At 44.4% G+C, this 21,581-nt stretch overlaps 1 protein-coding gene across 1 annotated transcript; it reads left to right on the top strand.

Moving 5' to 3' along the window:
• The first annotated feature begins 1,233 nt into the window (after positions 1-1,233).
• Positions 1,234-20,985, top strand: lrrc24 (leucine rich repeat containing 24). The gene is made up of 5 exons (XM_066716172.1): positions 1,234-1,979; positions 16,528-16,699; positions 17,845-18,123; positions 18,348-18,516; positions 19,018-20,985. The coding sequence occupies exons 2-5, from the start codon at positions 16,547-16,549 to the stop codon at positions 20,022-20,024; spliced, it is 1,608 nt and encodes a 535-aa protein (XP_066572269.1). The 5' UTR covers positions 1,234-1,979; positions 16,528-16,546; the 3' UTR covers positions 20,025-20,985.
• The last annotated feature ends 596 nt before the right edge of the window (positions 20,986-21,581 follow it).

Below are 21,581 nucleotides of genomic sequence, written 5' to 3'. Positions count from 1 at the left end.
TATGCTCTGTCCCTCGAGGAGCGGATTTGCGGCACACTGCACTTGACATTCAGGGCCGGATTTGGGCCTGTGCCTTGCTAGTCCAGCTGTCTGTCACAGTAAGACACTGGTTTCCAAGGAGCTGGGGGTGTAAGGAGAGGACATATAGAAGACAATACTTATCGTAGAACCAAATGAGCCATTGCAGATCACAGTACGAGAGAGAAAAACTCTCAGTGCTGACAAGAAGCAGGTGGTTCTCTGAAACGCGGTCAGATAACAGGGTACAAATCACCTCTGTTTGAGAGTCATGGCTGAAGAAAGGCAACGATTCTGCTATTTCCTTGATTGGGACAATAAATATGCAGCGAATTTTGATTTTTGAAATATGTTGAAAAATAACAGTGACCCAGCATAATTTAAGCATGTGAAGCGGCGAACAGCACAAAAGACCCTCTGCACATGGTCAGGAAACAGTAGTAGGGAGGATTGATGCCTCAGTGACACTAAGAGCAGCTTCCCACATAAAAACCACTGAAGACAGACCTGGAATTACAGGCCTGCCATCACCAGACATAATCACAGGGCTGGGGGGCAGTCCAGCGACAAGGCATTGTTTAGCCTCAGAGCAGCTGATGATAACGGGGCGGGGGGGGGGATTAACAGGAACCTTAGGATAGCATGTTACTGATCTGCTCTGATCCCTTGGAAACAGTTTAATCTCCACCCTCATCATTAAGTGATTTCAGATTAATCTGCTCTGTTAATTCGAGGCCCAGATCAAGCTCATGGAGGCTCAGTGCGGGAGATCACCAGGCCACCGCTGTCTCCTGTCCCCTCCGCTGCACCGCCGTTCACCTGCTGGGGACGAGGAGACAACAACGTCACTATTATAAGAAGAAAATAAAGACAGATATGAGCATTTACACAAGGCAGCTGTTTTATGAAAATGGTTTTAAATAATCATATATCAGAACCTTAAAAAATATATATATTTTACCAATATATATTTTACCAGCTGTAATGAAGAAATGGATAGTCTGACCCTATAAAAAAGGGGGTGTTGTCCACTGGCCAGATACTGCTGAGATCTTTAGCTTTATTGTACCAATATGAAAAACACCTGCCATGTCAAAACGAATCAACCTCGCATAAAGGAGAATACAGAAGTGACACAACACCAAGCACAACATACAGAATGCACTAATACCCCAACCCCCCCACCCCACGCTGCCACCACGGTTCCAGTCATTCTATAATGCTGCTGATGCCTCCTCTTCTCTTGCCCGCAGGGCCTTCAAAAGTGTATTGACATGGGACTCGTACTGCTGTCCTAGTAGTGACACACAAAACACCCCAGATCAGCGACAGGGCTAGATGCAGGATCTTTTACAGGATCTGTGTTCCTCCTGTGCTGTATTGCAGTGCCGTTGTGCTGCATTAAGACAGTGTCCTGGTTAAATAATACACAGACTTAAAACGTTATAATAAACATATAGACCAAGCCTACATACATACAAGCCTACATAGATACACATAAGATGATAAACACTACGATATAGATGCGTGTCAGTGGCGTGTTTGATTGGATAAGACTTATGATGATGTAACTCTCCTAGTACCAATCACGAAATACCATGATCAAAATAAAGGGAGGAAAAAAATCGAGATAGAATAAAGTGAAGAACAAAGCAAGGAGAGAGAGAGAGAGAGAGAGAGAGAGAGGGGCAGGATAACAGACGATATAGTGAAGATTGGGTGAGACGGATCAGAGTGGTGGAGAATAAAAGAGCGTTGGATGAAGAACAGAAGGAGAAGAAGAAAGCCGTGACTAAAAGCACAGCCGCTCGGTCGGCCCCTCGGAGCCGCACCGCACTATGCACCGGCGGCGCCGCAGCGGGACAGGGACGCGGACAGCGCCGCTCGGACTGCACTGAGACCCCGCACACCGGCTCCCGCAGTCGCTGGGAGAGAGACGCACCTGCGCGGCCGGCTGGCAGGTACAGTACGGTGATGCGAGGCCCCAGTGCTGCCGCCGCTTTGCTCCGAGGGCTGTGATCCGCAGACGGAGCTGCGCTTGAGCATCCCCCGCACAAGCGCCCACACGCAGCCGGCGGCGCTCCTTCATCCGGTAGTCGGTCATTTTGTTCTGCGGGAAACAATAAAAACTATTCATAATCATTAGCGCGATGCCATGGCAACATGGAAACGCGCCGAACCGCGCCGTCCTGTCGGCTTCTGTGATGTCCTGATAGATCAGCGTCATCACGCTTTGTGTGGCGTCCTGTAAGCAGCATCTTTCTGAGGCGACTCCTTCAGATCTCTTTATGCTCATTACTGCATTTTGGGTTTAACTGTAATGTATCATATTTAGAACATATATCGAGAACATATTTTATGTCATGTTCATATTTTTTGCGCGGCACCATTACATGCTATATGTTTGGCATTGTGTTATGTGTTTGGTTGTGTCTTTTCTGTATGTCAGTATGTCAACAGTGCTTGGACAACTGGTGCACCGCTTATGCCTTCTGTGGATATTATTTAGTTTATTTGTTCAGGCTATTGTCATTGAAGTAGTGATGATATACTTTTTGGGGGGGTAATTGTTGCACATTTTGTCTTGTCTTTGGTTGGTAACAATAAGTAACAGTTCACTCGAATCTGACCTTGTGTTGCTCCTACATTATTTATAAACCGTTATTTAATAAAATGCACATTTAGATCATGGTGATCTGCTTCGTCCCAGTGCTGACATTTGACATTGAAGTAGTGAAAGCTATACCTATTTATTGAACCTGTGTCCACAGGTACAACAACAGGGAACAAATATATACTTTTAATCCATGGCAGAAATGTATGATCCCAATATTTGTAATATGCTACAATTGCCCCCCCTTTGTAAATTTAAAATATATTGGATATATTTGTAATATCATTTACTCTGCAATCCATATATTTATTTCATAAGTTTATTATATAATATAATAATATAAATATTACAGTATGGTTCATTTCTACAACATAATTTTAACTTAAAAAATAAATATACAGATTGCAGGTTAAAATATATTTAAATATATATCCCACAAAATTTAGATTTACAAAAAAGGGGACAGTTTTGGCATATAAAAAACATAAAGATCACACATTTCTAGAGAGAGAGAGAGTTAGAGTTATTTATTTGAAGTGGTTCAGTTAGCTTATGTGATATTGTGAAGTTCCCTTGCTGCTGTAATTATGAGATGTGAAATGTACACTTCCATCCCCCAGAGAAATGGAGACTGTTCTGACGACTGCTAATGCACACAGACACTAACCCTTAACTAATCTTTTTTAAATACATTATTAATTAAACATCTACTTGGCCAGCTGTGTATCTGATTGACTGCTTGGCTCTCTGTAATATCATGCTGCAAGGGACAGAAATGTTGAGATTAATCTTCCTGATAAAAGACTTTGCTCATCAGTAGTATACTAAATTATGACTATATGGCACAAACGTTGAATGCGATAATTAAAGACACAGGTCACAATCTACTATAAATATATATTGTACGCTTCCCAAGCATATGCTTCCAATTAGAGAAGCGCAGAGATGCAAATAATGACATTTTGACAAAACAGAGTGCAAAACACATCAATAAGGACTCAGATTTGAATTGAAAGAATTGCACATGAATTATTCATATCCCCAAAGGCCCAGGGAATGGATTCATGCTACATTAAATATAAACATTTTAAAAGAAGCTTATTAAGTGACCTGAAGGCGGCTGCAGAGATTATTTTGCAATTGTCTTTTTTGGACCCTTTTGAAAAGCATCGTATCTAGGCATTGACCTAGACCAAATGGAAACGTTGATCTCCCTGTGAATTGCATAGTACAAACCAGTTCCCACCAGTTCCCAATCACAGTGTCATTTTTAAATGGTAGGACAGCAAAATTACCCTCAGTAGGGTACAGGGTTGTTCTTGACAGGGCATGATTTAAACTATGCCATATGCATTTCGACTGAACACTGCACAGTTTGACTGAACACTTTTTTGGTGCAAAGTTGAAGTGCCCTGGAGTACTTTAAGTGTCCTGGGAATCTCGCAGGGCACTGGTCAGCATCAACACCTAGTTTACAGATGACAGATGAACAACACAGTTGGGAACTCCAGTTCCTCTCCCCTTGCGCTGTCAGGCTGCTCAGGAGGTCAGCGATTCGGAAGATTTACAAGACACTTGTCTGAAGATTGGCTGCAGTGAAAAAAACTAAAAGCACACAGGAGAAGGCACAGTTCTCTGTGGGAAGTGATTCATGTAGTTGGCTATTGAAGGATAATGTTGTGCGTCTCCCATCTCCCATCTCCTCCGCATAGCCGAGATACACCTCTCTGTGGGAATTGTTTTAGTTTGCTTCACCTGAGGTGCAAGATTCTGTTACGAATGAAACACACAAGAAGTCAAGTCATTTTTTCATTTCCTACTTTAACCCCCCAGAAGCTTAATGGAGCTGTGAGCAGAGGACAGGAGGATTGTATGGCTCCCCAGCCTGCTGGCCTTTTCTGTTTGTTTAGATGAACACTCCTCTGAAGTTAATGTGCCTCTTTTTCCACAGGAGCCAGACTGTCAGGACTTGTATATGAGTAGACCCTTGAATGGTTTATATTCTGAGGTGGAAGGGCACAGTTTAGATGCACAGTTCAGAATAATTATTGTAAACAGGGCTCCTGGACTTGTGGGCAAGTCATACTACAGGTGCCAGGCATAAGGTTTTAAGGCTCCAGTTTCTTTAACAGTTAATAGTAAACCATTTTAATGGCATTAATAATGTGATTTGTTTGCAGTCTAAGCCGTGCTGTGTTTATGTGTTTTTGTGGACCTTGTGCAGTTCACTTCTGCAGTCTACTTTATTCTTGAGATGGTTGCAATGGGATGTAAAACTACAACAACAAAGTAACAGAACTTGAATTGTTTTTCATCCTCTGCTGACAAAATGTACTGAGCTGTAAATACAGCCTTGTGCTGCTCTAATGTGTGAGAAAGAGATTTCATCTTAAATAAGCAAGGGATGTTTCTCGAGACAAAGGCTCTTGGCAGCTTTGCTCTGCATTAAAAAATTTGTTTCACAAGACATACTTAGGAAATAAAAAAAAAAGAAAATCTTTACCCAGGCTCTTAGAAGGAGCTCTCATTGTGCCGGCCTTTATTTCAGTCTCGGCAGACAGGCCAATGGCTTTGGAATCTCCTAGTGGGTAAGAGGGCTCTCTTCTCCCCTTTGACTATGAATGATCTCTATTGTTGAGACAACATTGCCACTGCCAAAGGCTTTGAGGGCACTACACTACGGCAGTGTGATCGCTGCCCAGCTTCATGCCACGACAGTGTGCTGTGGTCTGGTCAATGCCAAGTGTCTGGTTTCCACTTGTAGCTGGAAAAGACCATCAGTTCACACAATTTTTATTTTTTATGTTTTAAGCGAGACTCAGAAATGACATGGCTCTGCGCCAGAAAGCAATTAGACCTGGTGTTTCAGTGGCACTTGTAGCGGCAGTGCAGGAATGACCATTATTATTAAACTATATTTTTTTGGTTAGGATTCTCTATTCTGTGCAGGTGTTTCTAGCAGATGGTTACAAAGTGCACTTTGTAGAGGTGTGTCTGTGACAGTGGCTCAAGTCAGAGCTCTTAATCTGTATGCTACTCAGGCAGAAATGGTGGAGGCTTGCATCTGATTTATATCTGTGGACTGACAGGAGTGGAGATGGGTCCCTGGCCAAGCCACTGCAGTTATATTTCACTTTACCCTTTTCTGTTTGCTTTTTGCTCATGAGCAGTGCTTGAAGGGAAATAGGGCATGAGTTGTAAATAAGCACAGCACAACACCACACCACACCACACTGCACTGCATCTCACCGCTCTGCATGAAATATTGGAACCAATATGGAAAACCACCATCAGGAATTTTCAGTGTCAGAGAGAACGAGAGAGAGAGAGAAGGGACAGAGGAGAGAGAATGCAAGAGAGAAAGGAGCATAGAAAGAGGGAGAGAAAGAAAGAATGGAAGAGAGAGCAAAGACAGAATGCAAGAAAGAGAGGGGTAAAAAATATCAGCAAGAAAAGAATGAGAATGCAAGACAGAAGCAAAGAAAGATAAACAATGAAAGAGTGAGAATGCAAGAAAGAGAAGCAAAAATAGAGAGCGAAAGACAGAGAAGCAAAGAAAGACAGGGAAATAAAAAGAGAATGTGTGTGTGTGAGAGAGAGAGAGAGAGAGAGAGAGAGAGAGAGAGCAAGAGAGAGAGTATGTATCGCAACAGCACACAAGGGGCCGGAAGGCAGAGAGACATGAAAAGATAAACAAGTGTTTCAGGCAAAACCTGGACAAAAGACTGGGTTATAGAACAGACTCTGAGCAAAGGGGCTTCGGTAATGTAACATGACTCTAGGGCGAGTCTCCTTATTTATTTATTCATTCACTTATTCATTTATTTACATTCTCTGGTACAGTTGTATTTGCAGTCTCTGTACACAAAATTGGGTTTGGCAGCCGTGCCTGTGTACGTGTGTCTGTGGGGGAGGTTGTTCCCTCAGGTCTTGTCACATGAAGTACTGACAGGAGAAGAGCCAGGATTGAGTTTCTGTGTCCTGCTCAGCGAACACAATGACCTCAGCAATGCACACATACACAATACAATACGTTCCTTAACGGTAGACCATAGGATGGGGAACCCGGGACCCTTTACCTTACAATTGCCACTGACTGGGCTGGAGGAATTAATTGTGTGCTTCCACAGGCCTCAGCTGTTTTAGGGTCCATTTCAGTGTCACCATTCTGTTTAATTATAATAAAAACCCAACAGGGAAATTATGAACACCTTTCCTAATCCAAGACAGTATCATCCATCATGTTCAAATAATTGTGCTCAGGAAAAATACATGCTCCAGTTCTTCCTTGTCAAGTGGGGGGATGAAGCTGGATCTAAGAGGGAAACCCAACCATAATTAATAATTAATCCATGGCACCAATGCCATTTTCAGAGTGAATCTAAAACCGAGGCCTGCGCTGCCATCCGCTCATGAGAGGTGTTCAGTTATGTCAGTTCTGGTGTGCTGTGTTTGGACAGCAGTGTTGCTTTTGACACCAAAAAATACATCTAAAATAATTTACACCTTCACGATTGCATTTTCTGCCCAGCTGATGTGGTTGAAGCGGACAATTTTCTAGTTGGACACCGTGTTGAAATCAGTGTCTATGAAATGCCTCTGTGTACTGACTCTCTCCGTGTGTCATGCCCTCATTATGACTACAGTAAAATGTTAATTACATGGATGGGACAGATCTGTCTTTGGGGAAAGCACAAGGGAGACACAAAGCTCTTTACCAATTCAATTGATCAATTTAATAAGTGGTTCAGCAAGGACTGTATGTCAACTTAACGTATTTTCCCTGTTATGAAATCATCTAAATATGTCATTTTAGTTCAGATAGTCAAATAGAATCGGATAGATCTTTTCTGGCAGTGCATGGTGCAGTCATTTCTGTACTGCAACTTTGTCACGGTTGCTGAAACACCTGCACACATATGTGTAGACAAACACAAACGTTTCCTATGCAAACAATCAAGGGGGAAAAAAAACTCTTGACAGTTGGATGTCTATCTGTTCTCTCTCGCATATCTGTTTATTGAATCATTGTACACTGTGCAGATCAGGGTGTTCCTGGCTGCTTTCAGCTCACATCTGGGAGGTCCTCCCATGGACACATGTGCTGTGACAGCCGCCTCCCCCAAGTCACTCCCTTTCAAAAGACAACTCTGTTGCAGACATTAGAAACATGTAAAGTGAAGTACAGCTTGCGGCTTGCCTTCGTTAACACTGTGTATGGACATGGAGCGAATATTAGATGGAGGTTAGGATGTGTTCAGTCACTTTCCCATGACTACTAACCCTTGTTTGTTCCTAATAACACGCAGTGCAGTCCATAATTATAATAGTAATAATAATTATTATTTATTTCTCAGCAGAATGTTATAGCCTGGGTGCTCCAAGCAGGGAGCTTGCTGGGAGAGCGATGGCGAATGATGGACGATGGGATTGACAGAAGATAAATTAAATGGAAACATTGTGAGTGAGCGGCCTATGTGACAGGTCCCGAAAGCGTTCTTATCGGGGTATGATCAGCGAGCTGATTTCCTTGTCAGGCGGTGTGCATCCGCTGGCAGGATGATGAGTAGGGAAGTAGAGCGCTGGCTGGCTGACACATTTTATTAATTATCTCTTCGAAGTCTGATGACACAGTGAATAAGGAGCACTTGTCACATTTGCATCTCTCTGTTCCTGATGTTCAGATGTTCAGCTGTGGTTTAGGAGAACACAACCCAGTGGCCAAACCTCAGATCTGATTAGTTCATTAAAAAAATAAAAAAATCTATTTTCCTCTCCCTCTCTCTCTCTCTCTGCCTTTTGGTTTTGATCTTTATTTTCCTGTAGGTCTACAAATAATAATGTCTGCAGAGCTGCCTGCTTTTTTGCGTGTTTCCATGGTGACAAGGGAGGCTGCGGCAGTGGAGGAGGGAGAGGAGAGAGAGCACAGACGTGGGGGATCTGAGACGCGGTTTTGCTTTGACAAAATTTTACCCCTCAGTCTGAAAAGAAAATAATCCCGCCAACGCAGTCATTAGGCAGAAGCGGTAAAAATCTATTTCCAAAGCATGTTGACGGTCTACCGGTAGCGTACCGCTAAGATCCACCATCACATGGCAGCACGCAGTCACGGGCATGTCACTCACTACAGGAATAGTGTGGGGACTTAATATACTGTCTCTGTGTGCAAGGACACCACGCGGACATCCTCCTGTGGCTGAACGATAGCAGTCAGCAATCCCCTTATAGCCAGACTGATCTTCTTGTTATGCTTTTTATGCGGATCAAATCCCGGGTGACTGGTTCGCCTGACTCAGGCGGGTGTTGGAGCAGAGGACTGGATCTGGAGAGGAGGTGGGAGCTGAAGCCTGAAGACTCACTATAGGGTTACGGCTTGGCATTATTTCAGGAGCACTCTGACTGGCCTCCTCTCGCCCTTTCAGATCCAGGGAAGCAGAATCATTTCATATTCATGGGGCAGGAAAGCAATACAAAGAGAGCTGCTGTTTTGGTTTTATTTATTTATGTATTTACTTCATACTGCTCCCTCTGAGGCACTCGCCTTTACATGTGAGCTCCGAGCAGCAGCTTCGAGGCGGTTCTGATGGGGATCTTGTGTCTTTGTGTCTTTCCCCTGTTGCATTAAAGATACATAATTTGGTAAAAGCAGAAACAGAAAGGAGACAGCTGATCGGGTCTGGCGTTAATTGCAGCAACACTGCAGCGTGGCCCATCGTGGCGGGCTGGCAGTTCATTCATCTTGCAGCAGTAGCGTGACCATGATAAATAAGATGACTCCCAGAGCTCTGGACCGGACAGCAAGCCACTGCTAAACGATCGACTGTCATTGCCTTTTGTGACTTAAACCACCTCAGAGCATTTAAGCATTAAAGAAGAGTCCCGGTTGAGTTAATTCATTTCCAGAATGATCTTGGTGAAGTGTGCGATGGTGCCTCTTGCAGACCAGCAGTGACAGTGAGGCAGTTAAATAATAGGTGGTTCTGTCCTGCAATGAAGAGCATGGTGCCTGAGAGAGTCACACTACAGCGTTGAAGGGCCAGATCTCACTTCTGGGCTTCATTCCAGTTGAGCTCTGAATTAGTTAATTGAACGAATTATTCACTTAACTACAGTTAAAATAACACTATTTCCCAGGTGGTTATTTAAGGACTCTTGTCCAGCCAGGTGGACTGAGGACCCCCTCCTCGGCTCATTCTTGAAACACAGAAGCTGTTTTGGGGGGGTCTGGGGTAGAGATTCTACCAGTAGTCAGCTCATGCAGTGACCTCATTCTCGGCAAGCTACAAGCTCCAGTGAGGAGGTCTTGAGTGGATGAGCCGCTGGGAGCCCCGGATCGCTGGCTGTTGAGTGTATTAATTAGTAATAAGTGAGTGTTTGATTTGCTGGAGCTCTCCAGAGGAGAACCAGGGAAACCAGATGGATTTACCCCGAGGGCAGATTGAAAAGGTATGTTCAAATGAAAGGGTAATGCATTACGAGTAGTGCATAAATGTTCCTGCCTATGAATGATGCACGAACACAAACATCTCTGTGTCTTTTTCTTTTTTGTAAATATTGCAGGTCTTGTGTAATTCAGTCAGTTAATTTAAAATATTGTATCAATGGGTACAAACTAAAATTAAAGAAAATTAATGTAATCCTGATACAAAATCTCTTAACTCTCTATCTGAAGAATCATAGACAGTAGCTTGCACATATTTTTTCCACAAACCTTAAATCTGATTTAGGTCGATGTAATGTACCATCTGGCCTTGGAAATGTGCCTGCTTGAAAAGCACCCGTTCTCCTAATTCATTCTAGCTTGGTGATGCTGAGTCGCCCTCTGGTTGTTCCGGAGAGCTCCTCCCACTCTGGGCGTAGCATTCGTGTTGTACCTGTACCATTCATTCACTTAATGTATTGGTTATTGCATTTTCACTTCCAGAAGGAAACGCATGTTCAGTCTCCCAGCCTTCTTCACACTTGCGTCATGCTCTAACCTGATGTTAATCACATGTATAAAAGGGATTGGGTTAAGGTAGGGATTAGCGTTAAGGTTCATGTGATCAACATCAGAAATCAGTTGACCTGCATGAGGTCTTCATGCGTTAATCCTGTAGTACGCATACATTCAATGGTTGACCGCTCCCCCGGCAGCGCACAACTCTCTCAATAGAGCAGGGGGAGCTCAGATGCTTCTCATTCAACAGCAACAATAGGCCGCTCTGCCACAGAAGCATTTCTGTTCCCGAAATCTCCACTCATCCGCTTCAGGACATGACCTTGGGGTGAGGGGGGTGTGTGTGTGTGTGTTAGTCTGTATGTGTATGTATGTCTGCGGGGAAATACGTGCTTGTGCTTTGATATAAATAGAATATGTTCATAAGGGTTATACGTTGCACCATTGTTATAGCAGCTGCTGAGCCGCTGTGTCAGAGGTGGGCTTCGATCTCCGTATTTTGCTACCACTGCGCCAAGAGAGTAGCTTTGTGGTTCCCCAGCATGTCATGGCACTGTGCTATGCCATTCATTTATTTATGTGCTTAGTTTGAGGCAGTCATTTTAGATGTCTCTGAGAGGTGTGTATGGTGGGCGGTTGCAGGATTGCTCTGTGACATCTGGTATTGTGCATCTAGGATACTTGATTATTAAAATCTGTGACGATTTTCTTTATAGACTATCTTGTCCAGGTCAAAATCCAATGTTGTAAATGTACCGGGGAAGAGTTACATATTTTGCAGAAATGAATATCAGGAAGTTAAATAAATAAAATAAAATAAATTACACAAAGCTTACAAGCCATAGATGAAGACAAACTTCACAGATTAACAGCACTTCATAGTTGGCACACTAATGACTCAATTATAAATATCCCTCATTCACAGTTTTCTTTGCAAGGTTTATAATGAAAAACATCAAGATGCCTTTCTATGTACTGCATTAAGCACTGGTTAGAAAGAGACATTGATGTCAGTGTGATTTTGACAGATGGCAGGTAAATGCTAAACAGGGGAGCAGATGCCTCTTTATTGCATCAGGTTCTTCGCTCCTGTGTTGTGCGGTAAAGGGAGCAAACACTGTCTCTTTAGTGCAACAATGTTCAGTTCTCCCCAGACTTTTATAACAAAGGACACGGAAGTTAGGAAATGTCACTGAGGACACGAATCACGCTATGTTGGCCCCCGTAACATCTTTATACAGGTGGGATCTGTTTACAATGAACATCAAGGGCAGCTGCAGTCTGCAGGTTAAATACTGATATCTATAATTACAATATAGTTATATTAAATTGTACTTCTTCTGTATAATCATGGTAATGTTCTTATAATTGAAACAGTAATTCTCTGATCAAGGTCAGGTCGAAATCTGCTATCTGTGATCCAGGTTAGAGGCTATTCCTGTCTCGATGGACAGGATTGCCACCCAGCATATCTTGAGACATAGTTCCTGCCTTTTCTCAAAGTTGCTTCACATCATACAGAAAACCAGAAGGCTGCGGCGTATCCTTGTATGTGTTTGCATTGTGTAGTCAGTGACAGGAGAGCCTGATCCACAATGGTCAGAAAGTAATTGGTTTCAGAAGACTTCCCAGGTGCATTCTCCAGCTCCTGCTCACCTCTCTTTTGTTTCATACCTTTTCTGAATTTAGGTTTGGCATCTCTTACAGCTGCTATTCTTGTTGCTGTGTTGTTGGCTGAGGTGAATCCAGTGTTCCTGTATTTCTGCAGAGAGTCAGTGAGTTGTTTGTTGGGTGATAGCCAAGCTACAATTCCCTGGATTGATGTCTTCCTTACAGTATTTATGGCGAACGTGATTTTGGATCACACGTAGTTGACCAAGGACTTTTCACAGTACACAGCACACACTGATGGGTGCGAGTGAAGTATTACATCTGACAGCGTGATGTGGAAGAAGGTGTGGGGGGAGGGCGGGGTAGTTGCCCTGATTCGTGGTACCCTAGAGATGGCTCTCAATAGACACCCCACCTTTTCCTCCCACTGCCCCTCTTAATGTGGCTCAACAGTGATCTTAAGATCAGTGTAATTTGCTTTGATCAGGCGATCAGAACTGAGAAATGTTGCTTATAGAAAGAGCCCCACCCTGTTTGAAGTTGTTCCTGTTTACAAGACATTGTAGCTCGCAGTATAACAGACTGCACTCTACAGCTGCCCCTCACTGGGGCTGGTTAACAAAGAATGGAATTCTTGGCAAAATATATAGTAAGTAACTATATTTGTGTTGCTAAAATTTACTTTTACTATTACCCCAACCATACCTGCCTCACGGCCAGCATTGAAGGCTATGATAGATAATCCAATTTTGCTTTGTGTGTGTTTATTTGCTGTTGTGGTTTTCTCTCCTAAAGCAGTGGTTTAAGGCCTTGTGACCCAAAATCAGAGTAGTTTTGGTTCCAAACAAAGATCTAAATTATCTAATTAAACGAATAATTGTCCTAATCAGAGCTTATTAACCTTTTTAAACAGATGGAGTTTTCACATACAATATAACATTGTATAATGCACCTGAATGCTCCATTATTTTGTAAATGAAACCATTTTTAAAGTGAAATTAAGCAAATTATTAGTTCAAATTAGATTTCAGTTAATTCTTTGAAAAGTTGGTTGAAGCATAAAGCCTGTGGGTCTCCAGGACCAGGTTTGGGAACCACTGCCCTAAAGCAAAGGTCACTTCGCTCAGGTAACATGTTTTGTCGTCTTCTGTTTCTCGGTATCACAGAGAATAAATAAAATTACTATAGGATTTTTAAACAAGTGGGGAAATGCGCAAGATGTAATTCCAGTTTAGTGACTCTGCTCTGCCTGCAGAGACAAGATTGGGAAGCAGAGCAGAATCGAAATGATCCTGGGGGAGCTGACAGCCGCAGTGTAATGTTGCCCATAATGCCGTCTCGGAGCTGACAGCCACACATGCTGTACAGGGGAGGAGAACATCTGACAGATGAGCCGGACTTTCATTAAAAGTGCTACAGCTGCTGCTCACTGCCGCAGAACCTCGGTAGGGCTTTCCACATGAGATCTTTAAAATATATATATAAATCTATAAAAGAACACAATTACTTTTTTCAGTCCAGCAGCCAGACACTGGCAGGTTTATTAAAAAGAAAAAGTAATTTCAGATCAGGTCTGCTGCACTGCAGTAACATCCAGGAGCGGTGAAGGTCCCCTCTTGCCAACCCTCCATCGGCAAGGAAAGAGATGATGTAGGAAGGAATTCACCTGGTCTTACCTGCGGCAGCCTAGGCTTTTGTAGTCACATGTCCAATTGATAAAATCTACAGTCAGGGCATAGCACACCTTAATGCAGTGCATTGGTACAGGGCAAGAAAACATATTTAATTATTTTGTGGACAGGCTTTGCAGTTTGTGAGGAATATATGTACATAGGAAAAATATTCACACATATATATAGTGAGGGGAAAAAAGTATTTGATCCCCTGCTGATTTTGTACATTTACCCACTGACAAAGAAATTATTAGTCTATAATTTTAATGGTAGGTGTATTTTAACAGTGAGAGACAGAATAACAACAACAAAATCCAGAAAAACGCATTTAAAAAAAGTTATACATTGATTTGCATGTTAATGAGGGAAATAAGTATTCGACTCCTTCAACTTAGTACTTGGTGGCAAAACCCTTGTTGGCAATCACAGAGGTCAGACGTTTCTTGTAGTTGGCCACCAGGTTTGCACACATCTCAGGAGGGATTTTGTCCCACTCCTCTTTGCAGATCCTCTCCAAGTCATTAAGGTTTCGAGGCTGACGTTTGGCAACTCGAACCTTCAGCTCCCTCCACAGATTTTCTATGGGATTAAGGTCTGGATACTGGCTAGGCCACTCCAGGACCTTAATGTGCTTCTTCTTGAGCCACTCCTTTGTTGCCTTGGCTGTGTTTTGGGTCATTGTCATGCTGGAATACCCATCCACGACCCATTTTCAATGCCCTGGCTGAGGGAAGGAGGTTCTCACCCAAGATTTGACGGTAAATGGCCCCGTCCATCGTCCCTTTGATGCTGTGCAGTTGTCCTGTCCCCTTAGCAGAAAAACACCCCCAAAGCATAATGTTTCCACCTCCATGTTTGACGGTGGGGATGGTGTTCTTGGGGTCATTCCTCCTCCTCCAAACACGGCGAGTTGAGTTGATGCCAAAGAGCTTGATTTTGGTCTCATCTGACCACAACACTTTGACCCAGTTCTCCTCTGAATCATTCAGATGTTGGCAAACTTCAGACAGGCCTGTACATGTGCTTTCTTGAGCAGGGGGACCTTGCGGGCGCTGCAGGATTTCAGTCCTTCACGGCGTAGTGTTACCAATTGTTTTCTTGGTGACTATGGTCCCAGCTGCCTTGAGATCATTAACAAGATCCTCCCATGTAGTTCTGGGTTGATTCCTCACCGTTCTCATGTTCATTGAGGTGAGATCTTGCATGGAGCCCCAGACTGAGGGAGACTGACAGTTATTTTGTGTTTCTTCCATTTGCAAATAATCGCATCAACTGTTGTCACCTTCTCACCAAGCTGCTTAGCGATGGTCTTGTAGCCCATTCCAGCCTTGTGTAGGTCTACAATCTTGTCCCTGACATCCTTGGACAGCTCTTTGGTCTTGGCCATGGTGGAGAGTTTGGAATCTGATTGATTGATTTCTTCTGTGGACAGGTGTCTTTTATACAGGTAACGAGCTGAGCCAGAAATCTTGCTGATTGATAGGGGATCAAATACTTATTTCCCTCATTAACATGCAAATCAATTTATAACTTTTTTGAAATGCGTTTTTCTGCATTTGTTTGTTGTTATTCTGTCTCTCACTGTTAAAATACACCTCCCATTAAAATAGACTGATCATTTCTTTGTCAGTGGGCAAACGTACAAAATCAGCAGGGGATCAAATACTTTTTTCCCTCACTGTATATACATATATATATTTCTGTTTGTGTGTTTGAAATGTTCTCACCCACCCAGAGGTTATGAGAGAACATATCGCTCCAGTAATCTCACATTTGGAGCAGTGGGTTCACTGTGTACAGCGAGCTTATACCCTTTCAGAAGCAGATAGAACCTGGATCTCTGCTTGGTCTCTGCTTGGATATAAACCTGTTGATCACCGTTTCCGGCATATGGGGATTTGGTAAGAGCCAGATAAAAGACAGACTGCTGAAGAGGCTCATCGGTATAGAGCGATCTAGACCTTTGTGCGCATACAGAGCAGGCCAGTGTGCAGGAGGCTTGGTGATCACTGGAGGGTATTGACAGGGTTGTGAAAGGACACTGAATCGGGAGGTGCAGAGAGGGCCTAGTCTAATGCTGCTCCTCACAAACCTCTGATCGCCTATTGTGCAGGGATCACACCATGCAGAAAGCGGGCACATTTTAGGTTTTTAAGCTTTTTTCTTCTGAGCTTAGTCGCTGAGGTTTAATGAGTAGTATAGTATAGTATGGTAAAACAGTATTGCAAATCCTTGGCAGAGCAGAGTAAATGCTGTTTCACTTAGAAAAGTAATGGGAGTAAAACTTACATTGCTCAGTGTACTTTTTCTTGCGGTGAACTTAATGGAGTGTGAATTTTGCTCTGATGTATAATATTCCCCGACAAACCACAAACACTGGCTAACCAGTTGTTGAAACCACAAGCAGTTGTTGAGACCACAAGCACTCTGGCTTACCAGTTTGTGTTGTAACCAAAATCACAAAAGGATGTGTCCTAAACAAAGTGATGTGAACAGCTATACTGGATGTATACTGGGGGTGTATTACATGTTGGTCAAGTTTTGAAATCTTGCAGTGAAACTTGACTGTAATTAACCGTTGTACACGACCCTCGGTCTGGCAGAGAAGCAGTGAGAAACCTTGCCCGCTGTCTCATGGTCTCAGGGTGACTCCTCTCTGTCATCTCTCTCAGGCCGTTCCCTGACACCCCAATGGACCTTCCTCTGCTGCCCCTCCTGATCCTGCCCCTCCTGGCTGTCAGGACCCCGGGGTGCCCTATGGGATGCCGGTGTTATAGCCTGACGGTGGAGTGTGGCTCTATTGGGCTGCGAGACATCCCTTCTGACGTCCCTCCTACTACACAGGTTAGTGCATCTCCCTCAGGGCCTCTGTGGATTAGATACGACCGTTTGCTCAGGTGGGGTGGGCTGGAGTCTGCTTAATTGCAGTGATAATTATTTTGTGAAAGAAAATATACACTTTGAGCTGCAGGCACAGCTTCCAGGGCAGCACACAGTGGAGGTGAACACGGGTGGAAGAATGGTAACTGTTGTTTTATTGTATATTTGTCTTATATGTCAAAATTAAATAAAACTCCAAAAGCTGGTCAAAAGTTGCACCCAGTCTCTCCTCAAACAAAAGAAAAAACACAAATGAAAATAATTCAAACACAAATCTATGGTACTGGTTGCTTCCTTAGGCAAAACAAATAAAAAAACATTGCATTGGCTACAGGTGCTGTCTAATGCTCTCTGCTGATTATTCACACCTGTAGCCTACAGCCCAATTATATTCTAATTAGGGTAGGCTGATTCCAGGGCATACCTCTTTTTGTTGTGGGAGGACATTCTTTTTCTAGCACCACAGAAGAAAATCATAAAAATGTGTGTGGACTCTCCTTTAATTGTCAAACCATAATTATTTTCCCAACCTTTTTCCAACATTAGCTCTTAACCCACTGTTTGTGTACCTCCGGGGCCAATAAGAACCCAAGGCTGGGCTGGACAAATATTCCATCCCTCTCACCTCTGTGTGTCTGTGTGCCCTTGTCTCCATGTCTGTCACATCCTATTGGATGCCACCCCCCCACCTGCAGGCTTCCTACAAGACCACAGGAACAATCAGATTCTAACCAGTTACACCAAAAGTGTGGACGATCTACCAGTGATGTCATCATGAACACAACGAGCCCTGTGACATTTGAACTGTTTGTAACACTGGAGAATGGAGACACAGTGATTTCGCTCAGTAAATGCTCTGAATGGCTGCGTGCAACTGCCTTACACAGTGAGAGTGGGGAAACTGTGGCCCTGTTGCAGCCAGCGTGCAGCAGAAAGCACTGGTTGAAAGCAGCATACCACAAGGGTGGTTGGGATCCGGTTTTTAAAAAGAATACACACAAAAAGAAATTACCCAGCAGATCTATTTAGGAGAACTGTAGCTATGCAAAGCTAAAGCCTATCTAAGGTGTCTAATCCCAGGGTCCCTCCCACCTCCCCTTTGCTTGCAGACCATCTTCCTGCAAGACAATGGCATTGGGCAGATCCGGCAGCAGGACCTGTCTGGCCTGGGCCAGCTGCTCTACCTGTACCTGCAGAACAACAGCATCTCGGCGCTGGAGCCCGGCGCCTTCCACAGCCAGAGCCACCTGCTGGAGCTGGCGCTTAATGGCAACCGAATCCACCTGGTCACTGCCGACGTGTTCCAGGGCCTGGAGCACCTGCGCATCCTGTACCTCGCAGGCAACCAGATCACTAGGCTGCAGGACTTCACCTTCCGGGGCCTACAGGTAGGAGGTGGCTATGGGGGGCGGTGACGTGTGACGTGTCTTATTATTACAAAAATAAAAAATGCATATTCATTTACCTGCATTTATAAATAAAAGTCTGTACCTGTATAGTGACTTTTGTTTCACTCTGTATATATCCTGGCCTGCCGCTCTGTGTCTTTCTGTTAAAGTAACCCATCTCTGTGGCTCATAGCACCTCTCTCTTCTCTCTCTCTCTGATACAGAGGCTACAGGAGCTGCATCTGCAGGAGAACAGTGTGGAGGTCCTGGGGGAGCAGGCTCTGGCTGGCCTGTCTTCTCTGGCCCTGCTGGACCTCAGCCGCAACAACCTGCGCACTCTGAGCCAGGCCTCTCTGCAGCCCCTCGTCAGCCTGCAGGTGCTGCGTGTCACAGGTGGGTCCCACTACAGCCGCTGAAGGTATAGGATGTGCAGGTCAGACCCCCCACTCTGCTCAGGTTCGAACCACGGTCTCGGAGACCCCTCAGATCCCCTAATCTGCACAGCTTCAGCAGCGGGCTGACGAACCCACAAGAGCCATAGCGTGAGGGATAGCGTGACCCAGCTCATACACGATGAGCACAGTAAGCATAGAAGAGAGAGGTGTCATGAGCAACAGAGATGGGTTAATTTAACAAAATGGCCATGCAGGTGCATTAGGGTAAACTCCAGGTAAGCATTGTGTGCAAAGCTAAGGCCTGTACGAGATTCCAAATCATCCATTCTTAAATAAAATAAAACAAAAGTAACATTTTCAACCTCCTGTCTCTCTCTTTTCTCCACCCTTCCTCTCTCTGCCATCTCTTCTTGGCTGTATATCTCTCTCTTTCTCCCTCTGACTCCTCTCTTCTCTTCTCTTTCCCTCCCTATCCTCTCCTGTCCTCTCCTCTTCTCAGATAACCCATGGCGCTGCGACTGCGCCCTACACTGGCTACGCAGTTGGATCAACGAGGAGGGCCAGCGGCTGCTGAGCTCTGCCGAGCGGCGTCTCGTCTGTGCAGAGCCCCCCCGTCTTTCCTACCTGAGCCTGGTGGAGGTGCCAGGAAACAGCCTGGTGTGCATCCCGCCCGTGGTGCAGCTGGAGCCCAGCCACCTGACCGTGAGGCTGGGGGAGAACCTGCGCGTGTCCTGCCAGGCCTCGGGGTACCCCCAGCCGCAGGTCACTTGGCGGAAGGTATCTCAGGCTAAATCGGAGCCCTCCCCCAAAGGGCTGGTGGAGGAGGAGGCCGGGGGGGTGACGGCGAGGCCGGGGAAGAATGAGCGTTTCGACCCGGACACGGGCAGCGGGATGCTGTTCCTCAGCAATGTGACGGTGGCGCATGCGGGCCGCTACGAGTGCGAGGCCTGGAACCCCGGCGGCGTGGCGCGGGTCACCTTCCACCTAGCGGTCAACCTGTCGTCCGGCACGCAGCGCTCGCACTCCTACCCAGCCCTGGACATCAGCCAGGAGCCGCTGTATGACCTCGAGAGCATGGACTTCAATGCGCTCAGCATGGCCACGCAGACCACCATCGCTGTGGGCATCTCTCTGCTCGCCCTCACAGCCCTGCTGCTCATTGCCATGATCTACAGCCGCCACCAGCACCGCAAGAAGGGCCACAAGGAGGAGAGCATCCTCTACGTCAACGACTACTCCGACGGGCCCACCACCTTCGCCCAGCTGGAGGAGTACCGGGACGAGCGCGGACACGAAATGTACGTCCTCAACCGCAGCAAGCCGGTCTTCCCAGCCGGATACTCCCAGCAGGGGGCGCTGTCCCCCAACGAGCCCCTGCAGGACCAGGCCACCCAGACCGTGGAGGCCGGGGGTGGGGACGCAGGGGAAGGACTTGACGCCGAGGCCCTGTTCCTCAACCAGAGCCTGCTGTTCGACACACAGATCGCCTACGAGATACACTGCTGAGGGGTGCACAGGGCCTCTTGGGTTGGTCTGCTGCTTCACAACCTCTATGTGGCCGGGGGTCCCTTTGCTTGGACACCGAGGAGACAGGGCTCAGTTCATGATTGGCTCGTTTTCTGAGGACCATTTGACAACTGTGTTTTGAAAATTCCTGTGAGTACCAAGAAGGATTGCGCCACTGCCGAGGAAAGAGGACAATTAAAAAACAAAGGGATCTGTCCAGTTTGGAAACAACATATATATATTTTTTTTTTTACAAATGAAGATTCATTAAAGTTCTTAAGGTGCAGATGGAGTCTCATGAAGCAGAAATGAGTCCCTCCCTCAGGAGTGGAAGGTGTGTCAACTGAACTGGATAAGAGCCGTGGAGGTTTCAGAGTTTCCTGGAAATGCTAATGCAACTATTGTTGCAGTAAACTGAACTCGCCACCAACTTCTCTCCTTAAAACGTAAGAACTTATCCTTGAATCTTCCCAAAAGGATTGTACAGATCCAATCCTTTTTATGGAAAACCTCAACCTTTTGAAGTATGAAAGGGATTTTGTCTTGCATATTACTCAGAGTCCCAAGACATGAAAGCAATTCTCACTGCGCAGTCTTGGGAGTTGTTTTGGATTGCAAAAGAAACCATTAATGCTGTGTAAAAATACCACAGACAGTGGAAGAAGTTATTTAGAATATTGTCATTTCCCAGGATCCTTGGGTTATTTTTGATTAATGGAAAAATATCAGTGTCATTGTTTTGAAAATCACTTTTGATTTGTGTAATTCTAATATGACTTGTGTTGCTGTTATTTTGCATCATTGATTCTACACACAGATAGATACCTTTATCTCTCTTGGTTTCTGTTTTTTGTTTGCTGGAAAGCTGCATCCTGTACCAAGAACTGTGTCAAACCTTTCTGTCAGACCTTTTAATGCATCGTTAGGCCAGTTCATTTCAAATTAAAAACTTATCGCAGTGTTTTGTATTCCCCAGGTTTATTAATCACATTTGGACAGCATAGAAAGCAACTTCTATTATAAGCATTTCTCCTTTTTTATTTGAAGAAGGTAAGCGAAGGAATATAGCTTATTTTTGGTACTCACCTAGTTAAAATAAAACCCAATAAAACCAGAGTATCATCAAGGGAAGGATTCATATCTTACAACTCTGATATGTAACTGCTCTAAATTAATATAGTTGAGAACTAGACTTGAATTAATTGTGCCAGTTCTTTCTGAAATGTACATAAACAAGCAAAACAAAACATAACAAAATATATGAACATGGATAATATCATGTTTTCACCCAGAACATTATTACTTCAAATCCAGTAACAGTTTGATACAAACATTGAGTTGCAAAGCTTTTTGCAACATAGATAACATTGTGTTTGTTTTGTTTTAATGCTCTTTAATATGGGGGAATTAATCCCGGATTTAACCCACATAAATCTTGAATACATTTGCTAGTGCATGATCTCTTTCAGTTAGCCTTAAGTTTAGATTACAGTCACTAAAATGACTACACATAACAGTACTTCACAGAAGAAAATCTGCTGTGTGATATTTTTCTCT

Source organism: Amia ocellicauda, chromosome 2 (genome assembly GCF_036373705.1).
Source record: "Amia ocellicauda isolate fAmiCal2 chromosome 2, fAmiCal2.hap1, whole genome shotgun sequence".
NCBI classification, from domain to species: domain Eukaryota; kingdom Metazoa; phylum Chordata; class Actinopteri; order Amiiformes; family Amiidae; genus Amia; species Amia ocellicauda.
The sequence above is the reverse complement of the archived record's forward strand: the minus strand, read 5'-3'. Positions and strand labels throughout refer to the sequence as shown.